Raw genomic sequence first — 24,691 nt, 5'->3', positions numbered from 1 at the left:
GGCTTTTTTGGCATTTTGAAATGCTTCACCTATTTAGGTTTCTCCTTTTATCTATCTATACTATTAAGAGAATCTCTACTAATTAATAAAATACTCATTTGTCAACAAAAATCTTATGAAATTACCAGTTTAACCTTTTAATTAAAATAGAACATGAATAAGAAATATGAGGCAGAAATGTAACTTCACACAATCAAATTTTACTGTTTTTTTTTCAAAGCCTCAACTACATGTAATCCTAACATATCTCTAATTAAAAAAAAAAAAAATTCCATTCCCACATTTTCTATCACTCTCTTCCTCTCTCCTTCTATTTCAAAACAAAAATAAAAAAAATTTCTCACACACTTTGTGTGTGCCCATATGCTAGTCTATGCTATTAAGAGAACCCTCATTGTCAACTTTTTCCCCTTTTTTCCCTATTTTGCCCTCACTTTTAATACACACTATTGACAAAAGAAGGGCAAAATAGTAATTTTGTATCTTTTGACAAAATGACAATCATATCCCTATTTTTCCTATTTTACCCTTTTTTTTCTTCATAAAATGACAATCATATACTTATTTTTTCAATTTTACCCTCACTTTTGATACACAATATTTACATAAGAAGGACAAAACAATAATTATGTAATATTAGAAAAAATATGCACTTATTAAGAGAAATTATTCACACACACAAAGTGTGTGCTCCTATATATAGATAAAGACTTTGTTCAATAAAGGGATTAAATGGTCTCCGATCATAAGTTCGAAGAGGATTATTCATGAACCTACCATTGAGCTTTCGAAAATCGTCGGCAATGAGCCCTTTCTGGATTTGCAGGTTATTTAGATGTCTGCAATCTACTTGTGCATAAGTCTTTCAATTTGACTGATTGTGGGAGGTGTGTACCTTGTGGTGTTTAGGGTTCTATATGGTTGAGAGTATTAAACGACAATTGAGTAGGGTTATTGGTTTTGATTCAATTGACTAAGGGCTGGAACTTGACTCGCCTAAATATGTTTACTGGTATTTGTATGCTTAATCACCAAAATGTAGTGACTCATGAAGGAAGTATTGTACCTTTTTTGTTTATGTGAAGCTAAAATGAATTTGGATAAGATCCCAAGGAACTTCTATGACAGGGTTTTTGATATGGTGTTTTGTTGTAATCCCACTTAAAGGGTTGGTGGGTTATGCTTATTGGTGATTCCAATAATATTGTGGATGTGTCAAAAAAAAAAAAACAAAGAGGAGGTTGTCAAAGTACGATGACTTACATGAACAATTTTATTAACTTCTTGAATAAGGGAAACCTCATTTCGTTGAATGTGATGAGAGTTCCTTATGCTTGGTGTAACGATCACTCTAACGGTACTAGAATCTATGAAAAACTTGATCAAGGTATTGCTAACTTTTACTGGCTAACTAAGTCCTCTAATTACAATCTTCATAATTATCCAATTTATGGTTCTAATCATGGCCACATTCTGTTAACCTACAACATCATTAATGAAATTAAAAATAGCCCTTTTTAAATTAGGAAAACTAATGAAAAGGGCTTCAAAACTTTGATTTTTAACGATAAGAACAAAATAAAGGGTAAAGTGAATAGTACCAAGATTGACTTTTTAGTGTAAAAATGTGGTTTTTTGTTAAAGTGAACAGTACCGGAAGCTTTTCGTTAAAGTTCCCTTTTAAATTTGGAGCAATGTGGCTTCTTTTTCCCGAGTTCAAGCATTTTGTTAAAAATGCATGGCGTTGTAATGGGGAGTTTGCCCCAATTCATAAATTTAGGACATGTGCTGGTATTTTTAGGTATCTTGTGAAAAGCTAGAATAAAATAACGTTTGGTAATTTAAATGAACACAAGAAAAAGATCCTAAGTTCTCTTAGTGAGGTACAAGAAACGATTATGAAGAATCAAATCATTGATAGAGAGCTGCATGTGGAGAAGAAGCTTTAGTGATGAGCTAAAAATACTAAAACAGGAAGAAACCATGTCGGCACAAAAACTCAAAGCCAATTGGCTACAACTAGGGGTAAAAATACAAGATATTTCCAAACGGGGGCACTATTCCAAAAAAAGAAAAGCGAAATGACAAGGTTAAATATAGTAGTGGTCTTTTTGTGGAACTATGGGATTGATTAGAACAAGATTTTGTTCAAAATTTCAAATTGTGTTTGTGATAGCCCCCCTACCCCCACATATAGCAAATATTGCTTCCATGGCTGACATTATCACCCCTTGTATTTACAATCATCACAATGGTCAATTACTAAAGACTGTCGAGGATAAGGAAATTTAAGAGGAGTTTAAAAGCATTGGTGCTTTGAAAGCTCTTAGTCTAGATGGAATTAGTGTAAGTTTTTCCATGAATGTCAGGATACAATCAAAGATTCGGTTGTCCCAATGATTAAGGATTTATTTGAGAAGAATTCAGGCTTAAGGCTTATTAATCACAATAACATTGCTCTTATCCCAAAGTGGAAAACCTTGAACTGGTAAATATTTATAGGCCTATCAGTCTTTGTAATGTTAGTTATAAGATAATTACCAAAGTTATTACTAAGAGATCGAACTTCTTCTTGATCTTTGTATTTTGGGTAATTAAGGGGCTTTTGCTCCTAGAGTTCTATTCATGATAATATTCTCATTGCTTATGATATGTTTTCCAATTTTAAAAGCAAAGAAAGGTAGGATGGGAGTGATGGGGATTAAATTGGATTTGGAGAAAACATATGATTATCGAAATTCAGAGCTCATTGGGTATGTTCACGTATGTCCTTTTTAGATTCGGTTTTGAGAAAATGTGGATGAACCTGATTATGGAATGTATCTCATCTATCTCTTTCTTGATTGTGATAAATGGCTCTACTCACGGTTACATTTAGTTAGTGTTCTAAAAAAAGGTCTAGGCGGCCGCTTAGGCGCTAGGCAGGCACCATCCGAGGTGTTTTCTTTGCAAATCGGTCGGGCTCTAGGCAGCACCTAGGCTGGCTAGGCGGCCTAGGTGGTGCTAGGCGGTTTTTATTTTTTTTATTTTTTATTTTTTAAGTTTATTCTATTCTATCTTCTAATTCAGATTCTAAGTTTCTTCCCGTGCCCTGCAGCTCCCTAATTTCAGAAACCAAGGACTCTCGTCGACAGCCACTTCGTCGTTCGTCCACTTCTTCTCTTCTTCCTTAACTACACTGCACTCACCTGTGACTTCGAGAGGTTTTCTGGGCCATCGTCATTGATCGTCTCTCCCAATCCCAGTTTCCACAGTCTCCAGTCCAATCTCCAGTCTCCACCTGCTTTTGCATTGCATCTTGATTCTCTAATCTCCATAGCTTGGCTACGACCTATGAGCCTGCGACTTCGAGGATCTCGTCAATTACGAAGAAGAAGAGGAGAAGCCCCTTGACTCTGCAGCTAAAGTCAATAGCGAAGCCCCCAAAAAGTGAGTTTTTGTTCTACAGATTTGCTTGCTTATTTTTTTTCAATTCGTTGTTTGGTTGATCGGAATTAAAAATTCAACCTTTTTGTTATTCTACTAATTGCTTATCATCTGTTGCTTGCATATGAATATGATTGTTGTAATTCAAATTCAACTCGTAATGCAGAACTATTCTGATTGCAATTGAATATTATTTACATTTAGGTCGATGTAAATGTTGAATTTTTTAAGGTATTGGAAAAATTACAGAGTTTTGGATTTGAAACTAATTGGATTGAGGGGAATCTGTTATCTGTCTACTAATAATTCTCATAATTTTCTCCAGATGCTTGAAACCAATTTGGTTATGTTTGTCTGTGGATACTGGATATCGAGTAACCTCATTTGCTCTTCTACATCTAATTTTATTTGGTTATGTTTATCTGTGAATAAAAATATATTAATTATCAAATCCTTCTTTCCAATTCCAAGCATAATTAAAGAATTGTCAACTCTGGAATCTAGATTTGAGCATCCTTCTGAAGGTACTGAGATAAGATGATTCTATGAAACTTTTTCGAAATTCTTGTTCGAAATTTCTGTAAAAATTCAGGTCTGTTTTTATGATCCGACAATGTTGAAACACTACATCAGCTATTAAGAGTACTAAAATGTTGAAAAATAGTTTGAGTGTTTGACATGATGGCAATTAAGTGGCCGTCCATTTAATTTGATTGGGGAGGTTTTTTACTCTCAGCACATTAGGTGGGGCAAATAATTAATAAGAATTTGACAAGTTTGATTGTCTTTTAGCATTTCCTTTATGTTTTAACTTCCTTTTCTGACACTAAGGAATGCTTAAGAAGTTGAGTATTTCTTTTTTCTACTTTAATTATACTGTTGCTGAATAGAGATATTGATCTTGACATTGCATGATCCATTTTACTCACTTTAAAATGTTGTGCTTTGACCAAAATAGAAAAACAAAACAATCTGAGTTGGCTTATAAGTTAAAATACTGTGATAGTTTTTTGTGGGAGATTAAGACCTAAAAGTTTGTAATGTTTATTTTATATGAATTTTAGGATTGTTTCTTGTGTGATGATTGGTACTTCATCTTCTGGAGCATCTACTGCAATGTCGTGTTCCTCCCAATTTGAAAATGTGTTGAAGCGTAGCTCGGAAGATGTGGGATGGGAATATGGGATCTTGGCAAATCCTACAAACTCAGATAAGGTGAAATGTAAGTTGTGTAACAAAATCATTAGTGGTGGAGTACATAGATTAAAACATGTAGCCAACATAAGGGGAAATGTAGCGGCATGCACAAAGTCATCGGATGAAGATAAAGCCAAATGTAGAGTTGTATTAGAAGAAGCAAAGAATAAGAAGAAACAAAGGGATAAGCACATTGTGGAAGTGAGGGAAGGGGTGCAACTTCAACAAATTCAAGAAGAAGAAGAAAACATTGAAGCGATTGGGTCAAGGAAAAGGCCTCGCACTCTTGGACCTATGGATAAGTTTCCATCCTCCATCAATCCCCGATTCTTCAAATGAGGGAAGTAAGAAGACTCGGCAACAAAACATCTATGATGCAATTTGGAAGGAAATAGCACATCAAGTGGATCAATATGTGGCTCGATGGGTGTATGAAGCTGGTATTCCTTTCCATGCTTGATAATGATAGCTTCAAGCGTGTGATGGAAACGGTTGGTCAATTTAGCACGGGTTAGCTACCTCTAAGTTAATACGAATTAAGGGAGCCATTATTGAAAGAAGAGGCAGAAAGAGTAAAAAAGTCACTCAAGAAACATGAAGAAGAATGGGCTTTGAATGGTTGCTCAATCATGACCGATGCTTGGAATGACCAAAAAAGAAGAAGCATAATGAATTTATGTGTCAATTGCAAGAAATGCACCATGTTTCTTTCTTTTAAGGAATTCTAGTGAGTTTTTGTTTTACAGATTTGCTTGCTTATTTTTTTTCAATTCGTTGTTTGGTTGATCGGAATTAAAAATTCAACCTTTTTGTTATTCTACTAATTGCTTATCATCTGTTGCTTGCATATGAATATGATTGTTGTAATTCAAATTCAACTCGTAATGCAGAACTATTCTGATTGCAATTGAATATTATTTACATTTAGGTCGATGTAAATGTTGAATTTGTTAAGGTATTGGAAAAATTACAGAGTTTTGGATTTGAAACTAATTGGATTGAGGGGGAATCTGTTATCTGTCTACTAATAATTCTCATAATTTTCTCCGGATGCTTGAAACCAATTTGGTTATGTTTGTCTGTGGATACTGGATATCGAGTAACCTCATTTGGTCTTCTACATCTAATTTTATTTGGTTATGTTTATCTGTGAATAAAAATATATTAATTATCAAATCCTTCTTTCCAATTCCAAGCATAATTAAATAATTGTCAACTCTGGAATCTAGATTTGAGCATCCTTCTGAAGGTACTGAGATAAGATGATTCTATGAAACTTTTTCGAAATTCTTGTTCGAAATTTCTGTAAAAATTCAGGTCTGTCTCTATGATCCGACAATGTTGAAACACTACATCAGCTATTAAGAGTACTAAAATGTTGAAAAATAGTTTGAGTGTTTGACATGATGGCAATTAAGTGGCCGTCCATTTAATTTGATTGGGGAGGTTTTTTACTCTGAGCACATTAGGTGGGGCAAATAATTAATAAGAATTTGACAAGTTTGATTGTCTTTTAGCATTTCCTTTATGTTTTAACTTCCTTTTCTGACACTAAAGAATGCTTAAGAAGTTGAGTATTTCTTTTTTCTACTTTAATTATACTGTTGCTGAATAGAGATATTGATCTTGACATTGCATGATCCATTTTACTCACTTTAAAACGTTGTGCTTTGACCAAAATAGAAAAACAAAACAATCTGAGTTGGCTTATAAGTTAAAATACTGTGATAGTTTTTTGTGGGAGATTAAGACCTAAAAGTTTGTAATGTTTATTTTATATGAATTTTAGGATTGTTTCTTGTGTGATGATTGGTACTTTAAAACGTTGTGCTTTGACCAAAATAGAAAAACAAAACAATCTGAGTTGGCTTATAAGTTAAAATACTGTGATAGTTTTTTGTGGGAGATTAAGACCTAAAAGTTTGTAATGTTTATTTTATATGAATTTTAGGATTGTTTCTTGTGTGATGATTGGTACTTCATCTTCTAGAGCATCTACTGCAATGTCGTGTTCCTCCCAATCTGAAAATGTGTTGAAGCGTAGCTCGGAAGATGTGGGATGGGAATATGGGATCTTGGCAAATCCTACAAACTCAGATAAGGTGAAATGTAAGTTGTGTAACAAAATCATTAGTGGTGGAGTACATAGATTAAAACATGTAGCCAACATAAGGGGAAATGTAGCGGCATGCACAAAGTCATCGGATGAAGATAAAGCCAAATGTAGAGTTGTATTAGAAGAAGCAAAGAATAAGAAGAAACAAAGGGATAAGCACATTGTGGAAGTGAGGGAAGGGGTGCAACTTCAACAAATTCAAGAAGAAGAAGAAAACATTGAAGCGATTGGGTCAAGGAAAAGGTCTCGCACTCTTGGACCTATGGATAAGTTTCCATCCTCCATCAATCCCCGATTCTTCAAATGAGGGAAGTAAGAAGACTCGGCAACAAAACATCTATGATGCAATTTGGAAGGAAATAGCACATCAAGTGGATCAATATGTGGCTCGATGGGTGTATGAAGCTGGTATTCCTTTCCATGCTTGATAATGATAGCTTCAAGCGTGTGATGGAAACGGTTGGTCAATTTAGCACGGGTTAGCTACCTCTAAGTTAATACGAATTAAGGGAGCCATTATTGAAAGAAGAGGCAGAAAGAGTAAAAAAGTCACTCAAGAAACATGAAGAAGAATGGGCTTTGAATGGTTGCTCAATCATGACCGATGCTTGGAATGACCAAAAAAGAAGAAGCATAATGAATTTATGTGTCAATTGCAAGGAATGCACCATGTTTCTTTCTTTTAAGGAATTCTAGTGAAGCACACACCAGGGAATATATCTTTGAATATGTTGACAAGTGTGTTGAAGAAATTAGGCCTCAAAATGTGATTTAAGTGGTAACCGATAATGCATCTAACAATATGGCGGCGGCAAACATGATGAAGAAAAAGAGGCCGAATATCTTTTGGACATCATGTGCCACTTATATTTTGAATCTCAAGCTTCAAGGGATTGGTAATCTCCCTAGGTTCAAAGGAGTTATTGACAAGGCAAAGACTTTCACTATCTTCATTTATGCACATCATAAAACTTTGGCATCGATGAGGAAACATACCAAGAAAAGGGACATAATAAGGCCCAGAGTCACTAGATTTGCAATTTCTTTCCTCACATTGCAAAGCTTGATGGATAAGAAAAAAGACTTGAAGGTTATGGTTGCTAGTGATGAATGGGAACGATGCAAACATGTCAAGACTACAAAGGGGAAATCGGCATATGCTACCGTAGTGAGTGCATATTTTTGGAGTGGGATCTCACTTTGCTTGAAAGTGTTTGAACCTTTATTCAAGCTACTTCGAATTGTGGATGGGGATAAGAAACCATCAATGAGATTTTTGTTGGAGAACTACAAAAAGCAAAGATGGAGATTAAAGAGATATTCAAGAACAGTGAGGCCAACTATCAACCAATTCTTCAAATTATTGATGAAAAAGCTTGTGAGCAGCTTGATAGTCCATTGCATTTGGGTGGCTACCTCTTGAACCCTTATTATTTCTTCAAAGATCAAAGCATACAACATGATCCAATTGTCATGGAGGGGATTCTTACTTGTGTCGAGAAGTTCTTCCCCGATAACTATGAGGTTCAAAACCAAGTGATAAATGTTGAGATGCACAAGTATAAAGTAAAAGAAGGTGGATTTGGAAGACATTTGGCCGAATTTGGATGTGTTGAGAATGATGAAAACTATAGTCTGGGTATGAATATTCACATATGCTTATATTTTATTTATTAAATTTGAGTTTACTACTTATTTTTCATTACTAATTTGTGTTTTTTTCTTCATTAGTTGCATGGTGGTATAATTATGGAAATGTTGTGCCTAATTTGCTAAGGATGGCTATAAAGATACTTTCATTGACTACAAGTTCATCCGGTTATGAAAGAAATTGGAGTTCTTTTGAAGGTATACATACAAAGAAAAAGAATAGACTAGATACAACAAGGTTAAATAATTGAGTCTATGTCCAATTTAATGCAAGGATTATGAATAAGAAGAAAAGAGAGAAGGAGAACAAAGTGGACATACTACTTGCAAGTGAAGCTAGTATGGCGCAAGGATGGATTGTGGAGGGTGGTGATGAAGAACTTGAGCTTGGCTTGGGAATTGGAGAGACATCGGAGGTAGGTAGTTCCCTAGAGCCTAGGAGGAGTTCTAAAAATGTTGAAGTAAGAGAACTTCATGAAGAAGATTTTATATCGGATGAGGACACAGAAGAAGAAGAGGGAGATGATGAAGAAATTGAGTTCGAGTCCGACACGGAGAGGGTCTTGGAAGGATATGGTGAAGAAGAGTTTGATGCCTAGTAACTTTCATAGCTCGATTTTCTTTTCTGTCAATGTCTGCATGTGTAGCATTCGAACATTTGACTAATTGTTGTTAATTCTATGAAATGTATGCCCAGCATTTGTACTCATTGATGTTAATTATGTGAAACGTTTGTGCATCATTTGTACATTTGACTCATCGATAGTAGAATTTGTGAGATGTATGTGTGTCATAGACTCATAGTAATGTACTAATGTTGGACTTGAATGTTTCCATAGTTCTAATCTTCCATACTTACAAGCAGTGTCTAATTTTGAGAATGCTCATTGGACATAAGATTGGAAATCACATTTCAGTGGTTGCAAGCACTGCCTTGTTCTCAAGTATACCATATGATTATGAATTACTTTATTTGTTGAAAGAAATATTTCTTTTGTACATTTTCTACCTGTTTTGAAAGGGTTAATATGCACTTATTCACAGGATATGCAAAAAATTTACTTAAATCTGCCTAGGCCGCCAAGGCGCCCGCCTAGCCACCTAGGCGCCTAGCTCGCCGCCCGACTAGGGCCTAGCGTTTTTTAGAACTTTGCTTTTACCCCAAGAAAGGAATACGTTAAGGTGATCCCCTCTCACCTTATATTTTCACTACCAAAAAAAAGGCCTTTTGGGACGGTCAAAACATGTTGCAAAAACAGCAAAAAGTGTTGCAACAACCCTTTTTAAGATGAGCTTGCGACGGCCAATGACGCGTCGCAATACATAGGCGTCGTAAATGTTGGTCAATTATGTGCGACGTTTTCAGCGCGTCGCAAATACTATTTGCTACGGGTTTGCACCGGCAAGTAACGCGTCGCAAATAATTGGCACCAGGTATTAAAAAAAATATATTGGGCGTCAAATGGGACACCACAATCACATTATTTTTAATAGCTTCACCATAATTGTTTCATGTGAAATGTTACTACATATTTCAAACTAAAATAAAATCCAATACCAATACAATTCATAATTCACAAAATGAGAAACACTTAGATATCAAAGAATGTATTTCACTTACATTAATGAAACATATATACATGGTCCAAACGTTTATAAGTTCTATATTCCTACGTCAAAGTCCTCATGATAATACAAACAATGTAAAATTGTCTTCAAACTTCTGCTTCCACCTCTTGTCACAAACCTCCTTAAATCTGTACTTAAACCTGGGCAGTCAGATAACTCAACATTTGTAATAATTTCCTTATAGAACCAAATGATATAGAATTGATAGTTGAATGTTGAATAATTCTTCCAACAAAGGTAAATTTACCTGCCATCGTACTTCACTATTTCTTCATAATAGTTTTTTTGGTGCTTAAGTATAATGGTCACTTCTTGGAAAGAGCCAACGACATTGACAAATTGGCAAACACTTGAATAGACTACCAAAAAACCAGGGTTTTGTTAGTAGAGTTTATCAGCACATTTGCCTAAACGAACAAAAAGTTATGCGATGCCCATTGCCGTAACATAAACCTCATCAGCATTATACACAGAAAGGGCCACACCAGGCCCTTTGAAATTGTAAACATCAAGTGCAACAGGGGAGACTCCTTTTGGGACTTAGCATTACAAACAAATAGATGCGTAGCAGAAAACCATATTCAAGGGGAAATTACTTCACCAACATAATCATATGGTCTAGAATGTTGAGATTTACTTATCAAAAACCATTTCAAGTTTTCATGGCCCTTTGACAACTGTATCAGGTTCGATACTAATCGCCAAAGGCATGCCTACAAATACACAATGCTTTCCATTTTCTCCTGCGTCTTGCTCTGACTTCTACTCATCATTCACCATTCCTTTCCAAACAGTTCTTCCTCTTTCCTCTACAAATCTTACCTTTTTCTGACCACGCCATGCTTCTTCACTAAAGCACTGCCATTTTCTCTGCATTCAACAATGCTTTCTTCCTCATCCTTCTCCAATTAATCCACCTCCAAATTTCTTTCTCTTGCTAATTGAGTCACCAGTGGCATTAAAGAATAAATAAACAAAACCAAGCCAGCATAGCAATTAATGATGAAATTGAACATAGAAAAGAAAAAAAAAAAACCCTAAACACTGGGAGAACTAATGGAGAATAGATAAGACTGAAATTTGCGGAAAAATGATGAAACAACACCAAGAAAAAAAACAAATTAGAAGATAATTCCTCAAATAATCCTACCGAATGAGAAGGGATGAGGTTGAATTTGAATTTCTAGCAGCAAAAAGAAAAAGCTAAGAGATGACAAAAAATATTAGGGTTAGGGAAATGGGAGATTTGAGAGAGGAATAAGAAAAGTAAATCCTTACCTAGTTCAATTGTGTGTCAGCATTAGTGGTTGTGGCAAGAGTGGCAAAGAAGGATCTATGCTTTGAAGAGAGGCGGAGAGCGAGAAGGAGATGAGAGTGCAGTTGTGTTTTTTTTCTTCTACTTATTCACAACAGAGGTGTGTGTGACGAAACTTATTCTTGTCACAAACAACATAGTGCCAAAGTTTAGAGCACATAAAATAATGAAATTTAATAGTTACTGTGAGAGCCGCACCACGCGTCGTAAAAAAGGTGTCGTAATTACCGTATTTTCTTGTAGTGATTCTTTGCATGGAATCATTAATTAGACATTTTAATATTTTGGCAAGCAATTCTAAATCGCATGTAGGAACTCCGTTATCCCCTAGTGGATTTAGAATTTCAAATCTAGTGTTTGCAGATGATTGTTTATTGTTTGCTAAGACAACCACAAACGAGGAATGTTCTGAACACATTAAATATGTTTGCTAAGCCTAAGGACACGTATTGAGCACTTCCCACATCATTTTACTTACATTCAAGATTAGAAATGACTTCGAGCCATTACCAGGAACTATTCTAGGGATGTTTTTACATAGAATAGGTTCAAGAAATAATAACACCTGTAAAATAATGCATTACATTTCAATTAGAGATTGTTCAAACAGTTCGGTAATCTTTTAGATGCTAACTTAAGTTGTAACTTATTAATGAAAACGAGTAAATCACAACATTGACAAAAAATGACATAAACCAAGAATTTACAAATTGCTTACTTTCTTGGACTACTTATTTACTTTTCTTTCTTCCTGCTTCGTATGATCCTTTATGGCCCAAGAAAATAACCTACTCTCTTGCATCTTCGCAAACCTTTCCTTGTATTGATGTCATCAGAATGCCCCACTTCATCTTCTACCTTTAAACTACACCCCGTTCTCACTTTTCTTAGAGACCTGCTTTTCATTTTCTGTTGCGTCTTGCTCTGACTTCTACTCATCATTCACCATTCCTTTCCAAACAGTTCTTCCTCTTTCCTCTACAAATCTTACCTTTTTCTGACCACGCCGTGCTTCTTCAGTAAAGCACTGCTATTGTCTCTGCATTCAACAATGCTTTCTTCCTCATCCTTCTCCAATTAATCCACCTCCAAATTTCTGCTTCTCTTGCTAATTGAGTCACCAGTGGCATTAAAGAATAAATAAACAAAACCAAGCCAGCATAGCAATTAATGATGAAATTGAACATAGAAAAGAAAAAAAAAACCCCTAAACATTGGGAGAACTAATGGAGAATAGATAAGACTGAAATTTGCGGAAAAATGATGAAACAACACCAAGAAAAAAACAAATTAGAAGATAATTCCTCAAATAATCCTACCGAATGAGAAGGGATGAGGTTGAATTTGAATTTCTAGCAGCAAAAAGAAAAAACTAAGAGATGACAAAAAATATTAGGGTTAGGGAAATGGGAGATTTGAGAGAGGAACAAGAAAAGTAAATCCTTACCGGGTTCAATTGTGTGTCAGCATTAGTGGTTGTGGCAAGAGTGGCAAAGAAGGATCTATGCTTGGAAGAGAGGGAGATAGGTGGAGAACGAGAATGAGAGAGGCGGAGAGCGAGAAGGAGATGAGAGCGTGTAGTTGTGTTTTTTTTTTCTTCTACTTATTCACAACAGAGGTGTGTGCGACGAAACTTATTCTTGTAGTGATTCTTTGCATGGAATCATTAATTAGTAGTTACCGTGAGAGCCACACCACGCGTCGTAAAAAAGGTGTCGTAATTACCATATTTTCTTGTAGTGATTCTTTGCATGGAATCATTAATTAGACATTTTAATATTTTGGCAAGCAATCCTAAATCGCATGTAGGAACTCTGTTATCCCCTAGTGGATTTAGAATTTCAAATCTAGCGTTTGCAGATGATTGTTTATTGTTTGCTAAGACAACCACAAAGGGAACGAGGAATGTTCTGAACACATTAAATATGTTTGCTAAGCCTCAGGACAACAAGTTTTCATAAGCCTTATCTTTATTTTTCAAGTAATACCAATGCTCATACGACTGCCATTGCGGACATTCTTCATATTCAGCACAAAACAACTATTATTCTTGTTCAAAATAGAAGTGATTATTTTATTTGGAGATCTTCGGCTAACGGTAAGTTCTCAATAAAGTTGGCATCTTGGATCCAGAACCATAACGATCATGATGTAAGTAGACATAAGTTACAGAAGAAAATTGTGGAAGTTGATGATTCCCCCTCCTCCTGGCTCCCCCCCTCCTGGTTTTTTTAAGCTAACTTTGAAGGTTTGGTCATTTGGAGATGGCGACTGCTGCTTTTGTTCTACGGAATGAGGAGGGGAAACCGGTTGGTGCGGATGCTTTTATTCTTGATGGCACTACTATCTCAGTTGTGGAGGCCATTGCTTTAAATGTTTACTAAAACATTTGTGGTTATCGTTCTATTTTCTCTTAAGTTTATGCACTTATGTATATTTTTTATTTTTCGATTAAAACAAATCAAATGAGAATAAAAAAACGAAATTACAAAGACAAAAAATGTGTGTTAAATTTCCGTTTTGTAAAGTGTGGGGTTAACGGGCAACAAGGATTCATAATTTTCTTACTTGGTATTTTTCTCGTTTAGTTTTACAAGCAATGCAAGTACAAACATTCTCATATATGCAATTTGCAAAGCAGAAATAACCCCCTTGTAATAATTAATTTACATTAGACCTCTAATAAAGTGATTAGACTATTGGTAATGATCAATTAATCATCCAAACAATAATCCAATTCCAAGTGCTACGAGTTCATGCATGCACATCCCATAATTTCTAATAGGGTTTCTCTCCAACCCAATTTCCTGGCGGATCATAGTTACATATGATGAGCTCCCCAGCTCCATTTCTGCAAACCTCTCGTGCACAACCCAGACGCTTCGTGTCCTTCCACACCATTTGCGTATAATGCCCACACATCTGCCCGGTTTTACAACTATCCGTCTGGTAATTGTAGAACAACTTCTCGTGAGACCACGACTTCGCCGCAAACCTCGCCCCCCACGGTTGATTCCCGCCGCCCCAGAAGATGTTCTCCCCGTAAGGCCCCGTCGAGTGTACCATCCTGCAGTCCATGCTCGCTCTCTGTTTCGTGTAAATCCTAGCAACTGTTGCTAGGTTTTCGTCCCACACCAAGGGCGGTAGGCCAATTTTCCGTCGTAAATTGTTGTGAACCTTCAGAAAATCATGAGGATTCGCTGTTGGAGCACGGCGAATACGATGACGCGCTTGTGCGGCCTCAAGACAAATGAAAATGCATACGATAGTTGCTAAAATAGTTACTCGGCTTCCCATTGATGTCATTTTTCTTTGGAATTGTACCTACTCTTGGCCTTGATTTGTAAGTTATATAAGTAAGCTGATCAGAAGCCTCTCAGGGTTACTGTTACATTGAGAAACAACAGAAAACTGTTAAGTTGTTTTCTGAAGAGGTCTTTCATGGGTTTCCTATATTATATTGGAAAGGTTTAGCTAATTTGTTTATTAACAATACTCGTTAACGTTTTAGTGTGTTATAACTAATTAACATAATTTACGTGTTCTTAGTTTTAGTTAATTAGTGGACTGTTTGAAATTCATTTTGTTTTTATTTTTCATTATTTTTCTCATCGCCGTACAAATAACATATCTTTATCGTATAGATTTCATAATCAGAACCCTTCAATTTTTTAATTTTCATCTAAAGATCATATCTACAAAATATCATTTGAATCGGAAATTGTTTATGCATCCGAATTTATATGACAAATCAATAGTGACTATCAAGTCACATACTCATGATGAACTGTTCATTTATTTGATGAATTTGGATGACAAAACAATTTCCTATTGATTTTTCGTAAGGATGATATTCAAATAAAAATTAAGAAAATGAAATATTTTTATTATAAAATTTATACGGTAAACAAATGATATTCGTATTGCAACAACAATATTCCGAATTGTCTATTGCAACAACAATATTCCGAATTGTCTATTTTTAAGGTCTAGCATGAAGAATCACATGGTGTAGCCAAAAAATGCTCTCAATCTAGAAAAGCCAATCCGTTGGACTGTTGAATAAAAAAGGCAATGCATGTGGCGATTCAGTTCCTATGATTATGTTTGTGGTTATTGGCTAAAATGTCTTCGGAAATTATACTCTAATCACTACGAAAGTACATACGAAATTATTGGAGTACGCATGTTTTACTAACCGTGCACATACAACCTTGTTATTGCAGGAAGTTTATCTGCTGTAATCATGTCTCCATGGACATCATCAAACCAAACTCGTTCAAGGACGTTGAATTGGCGGTGCTACATGCCAAAATCCGCTTTCCGTTCTTGGTAGAATTTTTCGATCCAGCCTTCTATCAGCTTAATTTCAGTTTCCCTTTGCTCAATCAACCACTTAGGATCGTCTTTCGTCGAAAAACGCAGATCTAAGTGATGCGCACCTGAGAAACAGAAAACAAAAGAATTGTACTGTTAGTAGAAGCAAGAACAGTTAAGAGGCGTTGAGCAAGCTGTTGTTTTTCTGAGTGCTCAGGTATGGTTTTGTAAAGCCAATTGTCGAGTGTAGAAGATACCTTCTTCAGCAACAAGAGCGACGATAGTTTCCGATACATTTTGCAGGACACTGTAATAGATATCATTCATAGACATTAGAACTCATATATTTAGTGTTCGACGGCTCTAATTGCAAAATTAGATAAAAATAGAGTTACCTGCCACCACTCCAAGGATCCAATAAGCCATTGGAGAAAATGATGTTGCTTCCAAACGCTTTCAAGGTGGCCTTAATATCCTTCAAATTCAATAGCCAAGAGTACCAGTATCAAACTATAAATTTGAGAAGGAATAAAAATCATCTATTTAAGTAGCTACGGGTACATGCAACAACCCACATTCTTCAGACATCAGATACGCACATTGCACCGGTGTACTAGTGTAAAGGGTAAAATTCAAGGAAGTAGTTGCTTCAAATTTCTAAATTTCTAATATCAAGATTTTCAAAAAATTGTTGTAACAAATGTGAAAACAAGTAATTTAAAAACAGCAGATCAGAAGTTAATCATTGCTCTTGGATAGGTAATATAAATATAATCTAAACTGTACCCAAGGTGTTCAAATTTATGTTGACCAAATCTATTGCAAGATCGGTACATTGCAGCACCTTTATTAGAAAAGAAAATCACCCTTCATTACTTTTCTAGCCTGGCATCCTTTATCACCACGCATACGAGGTTACACAATAACAAAACCACAAAGTGACGTAAGAGTAGGAAAATATACAATTAACAAGGGAGAAAAACAAGATTGTCATTCAATGAACCAATACGGCACTATTCACACTACAGTAATTATTATTTAACAGCAACAATGAAATGATCAGATGCTAATAGACTTAAAAGAGGAATAGACAAATAAATTCATAATGAATCATTCTCTTACATGTCCGCCATATTCTGTTGTGATCCATGTAGGCCTTGGTTTCACATTATAATTCTTCAAGCATTCTTCTTCAAAAGAAGAGAGATTAAAATCATAGGTTGGAAACATGCTGGCATCCCGACTAGACATTGGCATAACCATTTCTGTGCATGCCTGTATAATGGAAATGACATAATAAGAAGAAATTGCATTAAAGGATTTTCATTTTTTTTTTTTTTTCCTGGGAGTACCAAATTTCAACCATTATGTTGATTTGAAAAAGAGCATAATATTCCTGTAACGCTGATAGACCTGCCAATTCCAACCATCTGTGCCAACAGCGGAAGTATCCTCCAGCTCAAAACATTCAGCTTGTCCAGTGTAATTATAGAAAATGCTTACTCCTTCAAATACACGCTCCAGTGTGCTAGTCCCATCAGGACAATCGTCAATCTTTCTGCAAACCTACAAGAAGAGCCAAATGACTATTTTGATTTACCACTGAAGAAAAAACCATTCCTGAAGATTCTGCTAGACAAATATTCTTAAGCAACACAGCCCTGAAAGGGAAGACTAAAGAGAAACAGGAAATCACACGGTTAGAACTCCATAGTATTCATGCATATCTTAAAAAAAGCGAAACAGTCTCTGCCACAAATTTATGGTCTTAATTCCTAAGATAAAATGAAAATGCCACAGACCGGAGGAAAAAAAAAAAAAAGATGTAAATACCAATTGCCAGAAATAGATTATTCTAAAAGTGACAATGATTCACAAGCACGGTCATTAGAAATTTTTTTTGTTTCATTGAAGAAATCATAATCCAATGAGAAAGATTACAATGACTGAACTTGCCGTATTATTTGAGACAGATAATTATAAACTCGAAACAGATACACAGAAGACACCCTGGTATAGGGAATTAAGGAACTTGGACACATTGTCTTTTCCTAGATTAATAATTTTCAAGAACATTTCATTTGCACATCCTGGAGAGGCTGGGATATATAGTACATGGTACATTCACATCACACGAGATCAATGGTTAATAATTGGTTTCAAAGCAAACTATAATCATGGGGGTATAATAGCTAACAATGCACAGTGAGAAAATTATCAACTAACCTCTTTTATGGGGTGTCCAGGCAAAGGCATTACAAATTCAGCAGGATATGGGTAGTTAACCATTGCCAAATAGCTATATGCTGAGTCTAACCAGTCTGAAAGATCATCGATCTTCTTTAATTCTCTGAAAAATGGTTTTGATCAGCGGAAACCCAGTGGCAGTTAAGAAGAATTCAAGTATAAACAAGACCATCTCCACTCTCCACTAAAAAACATATGTTCCTTACCGACATAAGCGGAAAGTTTTTGTCAGCTGGACAAGGCCATTATCCTTCTGTCCCTCAGTTACTAGTGCATCCCATGACGCTTTTATGGTGTTAAAGCAGCTACTACTTTCGCGCTACGGGATATAAGATGGAGGTAATATTCCGTCAATATCATAGCACAACACAAAAGCACAAGGCAAAACAAACATACAAGATGCACAATTGCACAAGTTACCCTGAAATCATTAGAAACAATGTTGTAAAACGTTTCTGTTGGCACAATATCTTCGAATTGAAGAATCGGCGCGGAAGAAGCAAGTGCACCAATTGCAATGTGAGGATACTTAAGCCTCATCCAAGCTGCTAACACTGTTTTCAACATCATTAAAAAGCAAAGCATCAAACATTTTCTTGGTTTCATCAAATCTAAAACAAATTTCAACTTTCACTAAAACAGGGCATTACTAATTCACATACTTCCTCCATACGATCCACCAAAGAGCACCACCGGGCAACCTTCTGCCGATAAATTTCGCTTGAGCTCCGTGATTAGTACAGCGAAATCGGCCAGGGTTTGCCCGGCGGTAAGAAACGACAGTGTACTAGCATTCTTATACGCCTCTTCCTCACTCCCGTACGGCATAGACTCTCCATAGTACCGGTGCTGCCAACCAATTCCAAAAACCAAATTAACTTTCCTTCCTTTGACCCTTTTCTTTTTTTTTTTGTAATTTTCTAGGGAACCAAACAGAAACTTACTTCGGGAAAGAGAACCATGGCCCCGAAGCGAGGGGCAAGCTCCCAGACGAAGCCCGTGTTTTCGGCGAACCACTCGATGCCGCCTTCGTTGCCGCAGTAGAAGAAGATGGGGCCAAGCCGCTGTGCGCCCACCCAGTGCTCGGTGTTGATCAGGTACCGCTGCTGGAACTTCGGCGTGTCCGTGAAGCTGAAGTGGTCAAGCCGCTGAGCGAAATATCGGGTTTCGTATCGGATTTTCGGTTGCTGTTGTTGCCGGTGCGGCGGTCGAGGTTTTGGCGTAGTAGTTGAGAATTTGCCCAGGAAGCGTGGGGCCCATTTGGAGGAGGAGGGGGCGTTGGACGGTTGCGATGCAAGGGAGGGCGGCAATGAAGTGATGACGACGGCGATGATGACGACGACGATGATCGGGAGAGGAAGTTTGGGGTTTGGCATGTTTTGCTGTTTGAGGGAGTGAACTGGTTTTTTCCAGGAGGCGTTTTCGTTTTTGGAAGGTGAGCTGGGGGGTTCGCTTCAGGACCTCTAGGTGGGTGAGATATTTTATAAGAATACAGCCTGCTATACTAATTGTCAGAAGACAATTGTTATATTATGAAACTTAAATAATAAGTTATTCGAGAATCAAGTGATTTGATTGACAATTAATTAATACTCACAATTATGTTTACATTCTTCTACTTGAATATCAAGCTTAATTTTAATGCATCAGTACTCTATAATCACATACACACTCAAAATAATAATACATGTTGCTGATGAAGAGAAAGATCGGTGCCCAGCGAATAAACCTTCACTCAGCATTAATTGCATCAACGGAGAACAGGAGCACTAGGACAATATCGAGGCGCTTGAAGATAAAAAGGCTTGCATCCTTGCATAGAGGAAGGGAACTTCGATCACCATGAGAGGGAACGTCATCAAGCACCAATAGTATCACTAAAAATCCTTGAACAAACTATTATTCTTCCTCAGCATAAGAAGATATGTAGGCCGTCCATTAGGAATTCAACCACAATTGACTTGAAGACTGTTGTCTACACGTAAACTGGGAGAAACATCTCTAAAGCCTACCCATGTTAAGGCACATTCGTCAAAGATGGACCTCAATCAATGTAAAGCACATTGTTTCATCATTTATTAGAACTACACCAACAATTTGATTCTCCTTTTCAGAGATATGTAGGTAGTCCCATACAGATTCAACCACAATCTCCCATCAAACCCTCATTCTTTTATAATAAGAATTTGGTTTGATTTTCGCATGACTTTTGTTTGTTTGTTCTTTCTTTTTTTTCTTTTTCTACGATAAGGGAACCCCGTATCTCAAATATCACACATCTTTGAAACTTTGCAAAAATGCAAGTCTAAAAGTTTAATGTGACATCCCACATCGCCCAGGGGAGTGATCCTTATATGTATATTTTCATCCCTACCTAGCACGAGGCCTTTTGGGAGCTCATTGGCTTCGGGTTCCGTAGGAACTCCGAAGTTAAGCGAGAAGGGGGCTAGAGCAATCCCATGATGGGTGACCCACTGGGAAGTTGCTCGTGAGTTCCCAAAAACAAAACCGTGAGGGAATGGTAAGCCCAAAGCGGACAATATCGTGCTACGGTGGTGGAGCGGGCCCGGGAAGTGATCTGCCCCAGGCCGGGCCGGGATGTGACAAATTGGTATCAGAGCCTAACCCTGACCGTGGTGTGCCGACGAGGACGTCGGGCCCCTAAGGGGGGTGGATTGTGACATCCCACATCGCCCAGGGGAGTGATCCTTATATGTATATTTTCATCCCTACCTAGCACGAGGCCTTTTGGGAGCTCACTGGCTTCGGGTTCCGTAGGAACTCCGAAGTTAAGCAAGAAGGAGGCTAGAGCAATCCCATGATGGGTGACCCACTGAGAAGTTGCTCGTGAGTTCCCAAAAACAAAATCGTGAGGGAATGGTAAGCCCAAAGCGGATAATATCGTGCTACGGTGGTGGAGCGGGCCCGGGAAGTGATCCATCCCGGGCCGGGATGTGACATTTAAAGTATTAGTGTTAAAATAGTATATTACAGCTCATTCCATAGTTGATTAGCAGCTTGAGATGCTTAAGCTGTATCAAACGCGGTTACGATAGGCAGACTATGACATAAAGACATAACCTCTTGATCTAGAAGTTTCCAATGCACCATCTAGCCTTCGTAAAGTTTATGCAACCTAAGGGTGATAGGTTTAACATTCAAACCTAGGCTATGGCTATTCGAGAGAATAATCGAAAGGGCGATCCAGAAATCATTCGAGTGGTGGCTCTGAACTCCAACCATAAGTACTTCTATCATGGACTAGCATATTAAATCAAGTACGTTCTGCAACGATCTTGTGCCTAAGCAGGTCTGAAAGAGGCATATATGTGAACACGAAAAATTCCTTGAAACAAGAAACACGAGAATAACGTGTACAAAATAATATTTTTTGTTTGATGATTTTGGGGTTACGATCTCTCTCAAATTTGGTCCTCTGATTCTATCTTCGCAGTGTGTAGGTTTATGGATGAGTTGTTGATCCAAAGGGCCGTCGGGGCTTGATCTAAGGATGAACAGTTGATGAACGATGAACACTTTCTTCAAGGGCCGTCGGGGCTTGATCTTGAATAATGGTTGTGTGGATTTCTTCAAGGGCTTTTGGGCTTGATCTTGAAGGTTGATTGGATGTGTGGATTTGTTTGTTGATCCAAGGGGCCGTCGGGGCTTGATCTAAGGATGAACAGTTGATGAATGGATCTTCAAGGGGCGTTGGGCTTGATCTTGAAGAATGGGTGTATGGGTTTGTTGAGGTCGTTGATCCAAAGGGCCGTTGAGGCTTGATCTTAGGATGAACGGATGATGAATGATGAACGCTTTCTTCGAGGGCCGTTGGGGCTTGATCTTGAATAATGGTTATGTGGATTTCTTCAAGGGCTTTTGGGCTTGATCTTGAAGGTTGATGGATGAGCGGATCTTCAAGGGCTTTTGGGCTTAATCTTGAAGAACGGTTGGTTTTCTTCAAGGGCCGTCGAGGCTTGATCTTGAATGAACAGTTGGGTTTCTTCAAGGGCTTTTGGGCTTGATCTTGAAGAATAGTTGTGTGTTCTTCAAGGGTTTTTGGGCTTGATCTTAAAGAACGGTTGGATGTGTGGATTTGTTGATGTTGTTGATCCAAAGGGCCGTTGGGGCTTGAGCTTAGGATGAACGGATGATGAACAATGAACACTTTCTTCAAGGGCCGTCGGGGCTTGATCTTGAGTTGGTGTAAGTTCTTCAAGGGCCGTCGGGGCTTGATCTTGAAGAATGATTTGACGAAGAATGAAGAGGGCTTTCTTGATCCTTCGGAATTCTTGGGAATTTGGATGGTTGGAAGCTTTGGAGTTTCAAAGCTTCAAGGATTTGGGGAATTCCTCTTCTAATTTTGGAGTAGAGAAATGTATTTGTGAATTCCTTGATGCTTGATACCTTGATGGAGAAGCCTATTTATAGGCTTTGAGAATGAATCACCACCACAAAATATTTTTTTCCTTTCCAAGCACCATTGCCTAATTTTCCCACTTAATGCAATATTGAAATTGAAGTGGTGTAACTATGGCCTAATTTCCCACTTAATACCATTTTAAACTTGAAGTGGTGTAACTTATGGTCTAATTTCCCACTTAACACCATTTTAAACTTGAAGTGGTGTAACTTATGGCCTAATTTCCCACTTAATACCATTTTAAACTTGAAGTGGTGTAACTTATGGTCTAATTTCCCACTTAACACCATTTTAAACTTGAAATGTACTTGCCTTGTCATTGCCCAAAATAAGAAGAAAAACTTGTTTAATCCTTCAAGGGTATTTCTTCCTATTTTGTTGAGTCACACACCATGTGTACAATTTGTACAACACGTGGCGTATGCCATGTATGCCTTGACACGTCAAAACTTTAATGCATTGGTGAACATTTGTTTTACTGAAATTTCGATGTCTACAATATAGACTAGGAAATCCTCAAGAGAAATTTTATTCTAGTGGAACTTCGATACGTGGAAATACCTTAGCTAAGTTAGCTAAGTGTAGTCTAATTGAAAATGCTTAGGTCCGATGCACATAGGGTGTGATAAAAGGATTTCAAAGGTGTTTTGGATCCACATGCAAGTGACCAAGTCCCTAACTAACTTTTGTTTAAGATTCATTAGGAACGAACATGCAATTTGGATTGAAAAGGAAGCCCCTTCTTAATGACACGATGCGATTATTAAATCCTTAGACCCAAAATGGGGCAAGGTGAACGAGCAAGTGGACAAAAAGTCATGCTTAAAAGCAGAACTCATCATATACACTAAACTTAATCTTCCACAAGTGTTAGCAATTACTTTTACTTCGCTAACAAGGCAATCTGATATGTCGGTGGGACATTAAGATCTGGAGACTATACTAGACATGAATCTCCAGTTTTCATTCATACTCCATTCTCTTACACATTGCTTGAGTCTCATATATTTTTCTTACTAACTTGACCATTAGAGAGCCTGTGACTGGTACCCCACTGTTGCCAAGGTTGTTTTACGTGTAATTGCTCTTTTACAGGTTGTCGAGTTTGTGCATCTCCTCCGCACATAATGGTGCATGAATTTGGTTCCAACAAGCTTGGTTCGGGTGATTTACTTAAGCTATGAAAACGTTTGGGTATCGACAAGGGAATACGGATCACACCATGTTTTCCAAACGCAAGGGTAGTAAGAGGACCTTGATGATTATCTATGTTGATTATATAGTAGTTATTGAAGATGATATGGAGGAGATTGACAAGCTACAAGGGTATTTGAATTTTGAGTTTGATATGAAGGATTTGGGTGCGCTTAAATACTTTCTGAGGATTGAGGTGGCTCGGTTGAAGGGAGGAATTTACTTGTCCTATCATAAGTATATGCTGGATTTGCTCTCAGAAATGTGTAGTTAGGATGTACACCTGCAGATACTCCCATCGTCCAAAACCATCATCTAGGTATACATCCTGACCAACTTCCAATGGATAAAGGGAGATATCAAAGGTTGGTTGCTCGTTTGATTTACTTGTCTTTCACTCGTCTCGAGATTGCATATGCTTTAGTGTTGTAAGTTAATTTATGCATGCTCTTAGTGAGGATCATATAGCAGTTGTGATAAGGATTTTGAGTTACTTGAAGTCTTCTCCTATAAGAGGTTTAATTTTTTGGAAGCACGTGGACATTTGGAGGTTGAAGATGATACTAATGTCGATTAAGTCGGCACTATAACTGATAGGCATTCAATATCCGGGCATTTCATTTGGTTGGTGGAATTTTGGTTACTTGACATAGTAAGAAGCAAAATGTCATTGCTTGGTCCAATGCAAAGGTTGAATTCAGGGGAATGGCTCATGGTAGTTGTGAGCTTTTATGGCTTCGGATTTTAGTTGCAAAAATTGACTTTAAGTCGAAGGGTTCGATGCAACTCTATTGTGATAATCAAGTGGCTAGGGAGATTGCCAATAATCCAGTTCAACATGACCCTATGAACCATGTTGAAGTTGATAGACATTTTACCAAGGAAAAGCTGGACATCGAGTTTGTCGATACTTCATATGTAAGATCTAATGAGCAATTAGCAGATCTCTTAATGCATGCGGTGTCCGCATGTTTTTCATGACTCGCTCGACAAGTTACACTTAGGAGATATTTATGTACCAACTTGAGAGGGTGTTGAAGTGAGTCAAAAGTCAACTATTGTAATTGTTGTTTAATTGTAACTCCTTATTACTTGAGATTTCCTTGTTGTTAGGTATTTTCTTATATCACTAGTCAATTATGTAATACACACACACACACACACACACACACACACA

General features: G+C 37.2%; 2 protein-coding genes and 1 long non-coding RNA gene across 3 annotated transcripts; all 3 read right to left on the bottom strand.

Annotated features, from left to right (window-relative positions):
- Positions 1-9,921: 9,921 nt before the first annotated feature.
- Positions 9,922-12,971, bottom strand: LOC103934184. Its single transcript, XR_665236.3, has 3 exons — positions 12,052-12,971; positions 10,266-10,377; positions 9,922-10,158 (listed from the first exon to the last, which is right to left on the bottom strand). It is a non-coding gene; the product is annotated as an uncharacterized LOC103934184 (long non-coding RNA).
- A 966-nt stretch (positions 12,972-13,937) lies between these two features.
- Positions 13,938-15,672, bottom strand: LOC103934185 (pathogenesis-related protein PRMS-like). Its single transcript, XM_048582015.1, has 2 exons — positions 15,533-15,672; positions 13,938-14,718 (listed from the first exon to the last, which is right to left on the bottom strand). The coding sequence occupies exon 2, from the start codon at positions 14,637-14,639 to the stop codon at positions 14,112-14,114; it is 528 nt and encodes a 175-aa protein (XP_048437972.1). The 5' UTR covers positions 14,640-14,718; positions 15,533-15,672; the 3' UTR covers positions 13,938-14,111.
- Positions 15,368-19,370, bottom strand: LOC103934186 (lysosomal Pro-X carboxypeptidase). The gene is made up of 10 exons (XM_048582014.1): positions 18,842-19,370; positions 18,560-18,746; positions 18,318-18,451; positions 18,104-18,216; positions 17,877-18,000; positions 17,064-17,216; positions 16,773-16,925; positions 16,046-16,125; positions 15,908-15,957; positions 15,368-15,775 (listed from the first exon to the last, which is right to left on the bottom strand). Exons 1-10 carry the CDS (start codon positions 19,271-19,273, stop codon positions 15,636-15,638), a joined length of 1,566 nt encoding a protein of 521 aa, XP_048437971.1. The 5' UTR covers positions 19,274-19,370; the 3' UTR covers positions 15,368-15,635.
- Positions 19,371-24,691: the final 5,321 nt, after the last annotated feature.

This window comes from the organism of the source record quoted next, unplaced genomic scaffold, assembly GCF_019419815.1.
Source record: "Pyrus x bretschneideri cultivar Hongxiangsu unplaced genomic scaffold, Pyrus_bretschneideri_v1 Contig18, whole genome shotgun sequence".
Lineage (NCBI taxonomy): Eukaryota > Viridiplantae > Streptophyta > Magnoliopsida > Rosales > Rosaceae > Pyrus > Pyrus x bretschneideri.
The sequence above is the reverse complement of the archived record's forward strand: the minus strand, read 5'-3'. Positions and strand labels throughout refer to the sequence as shown.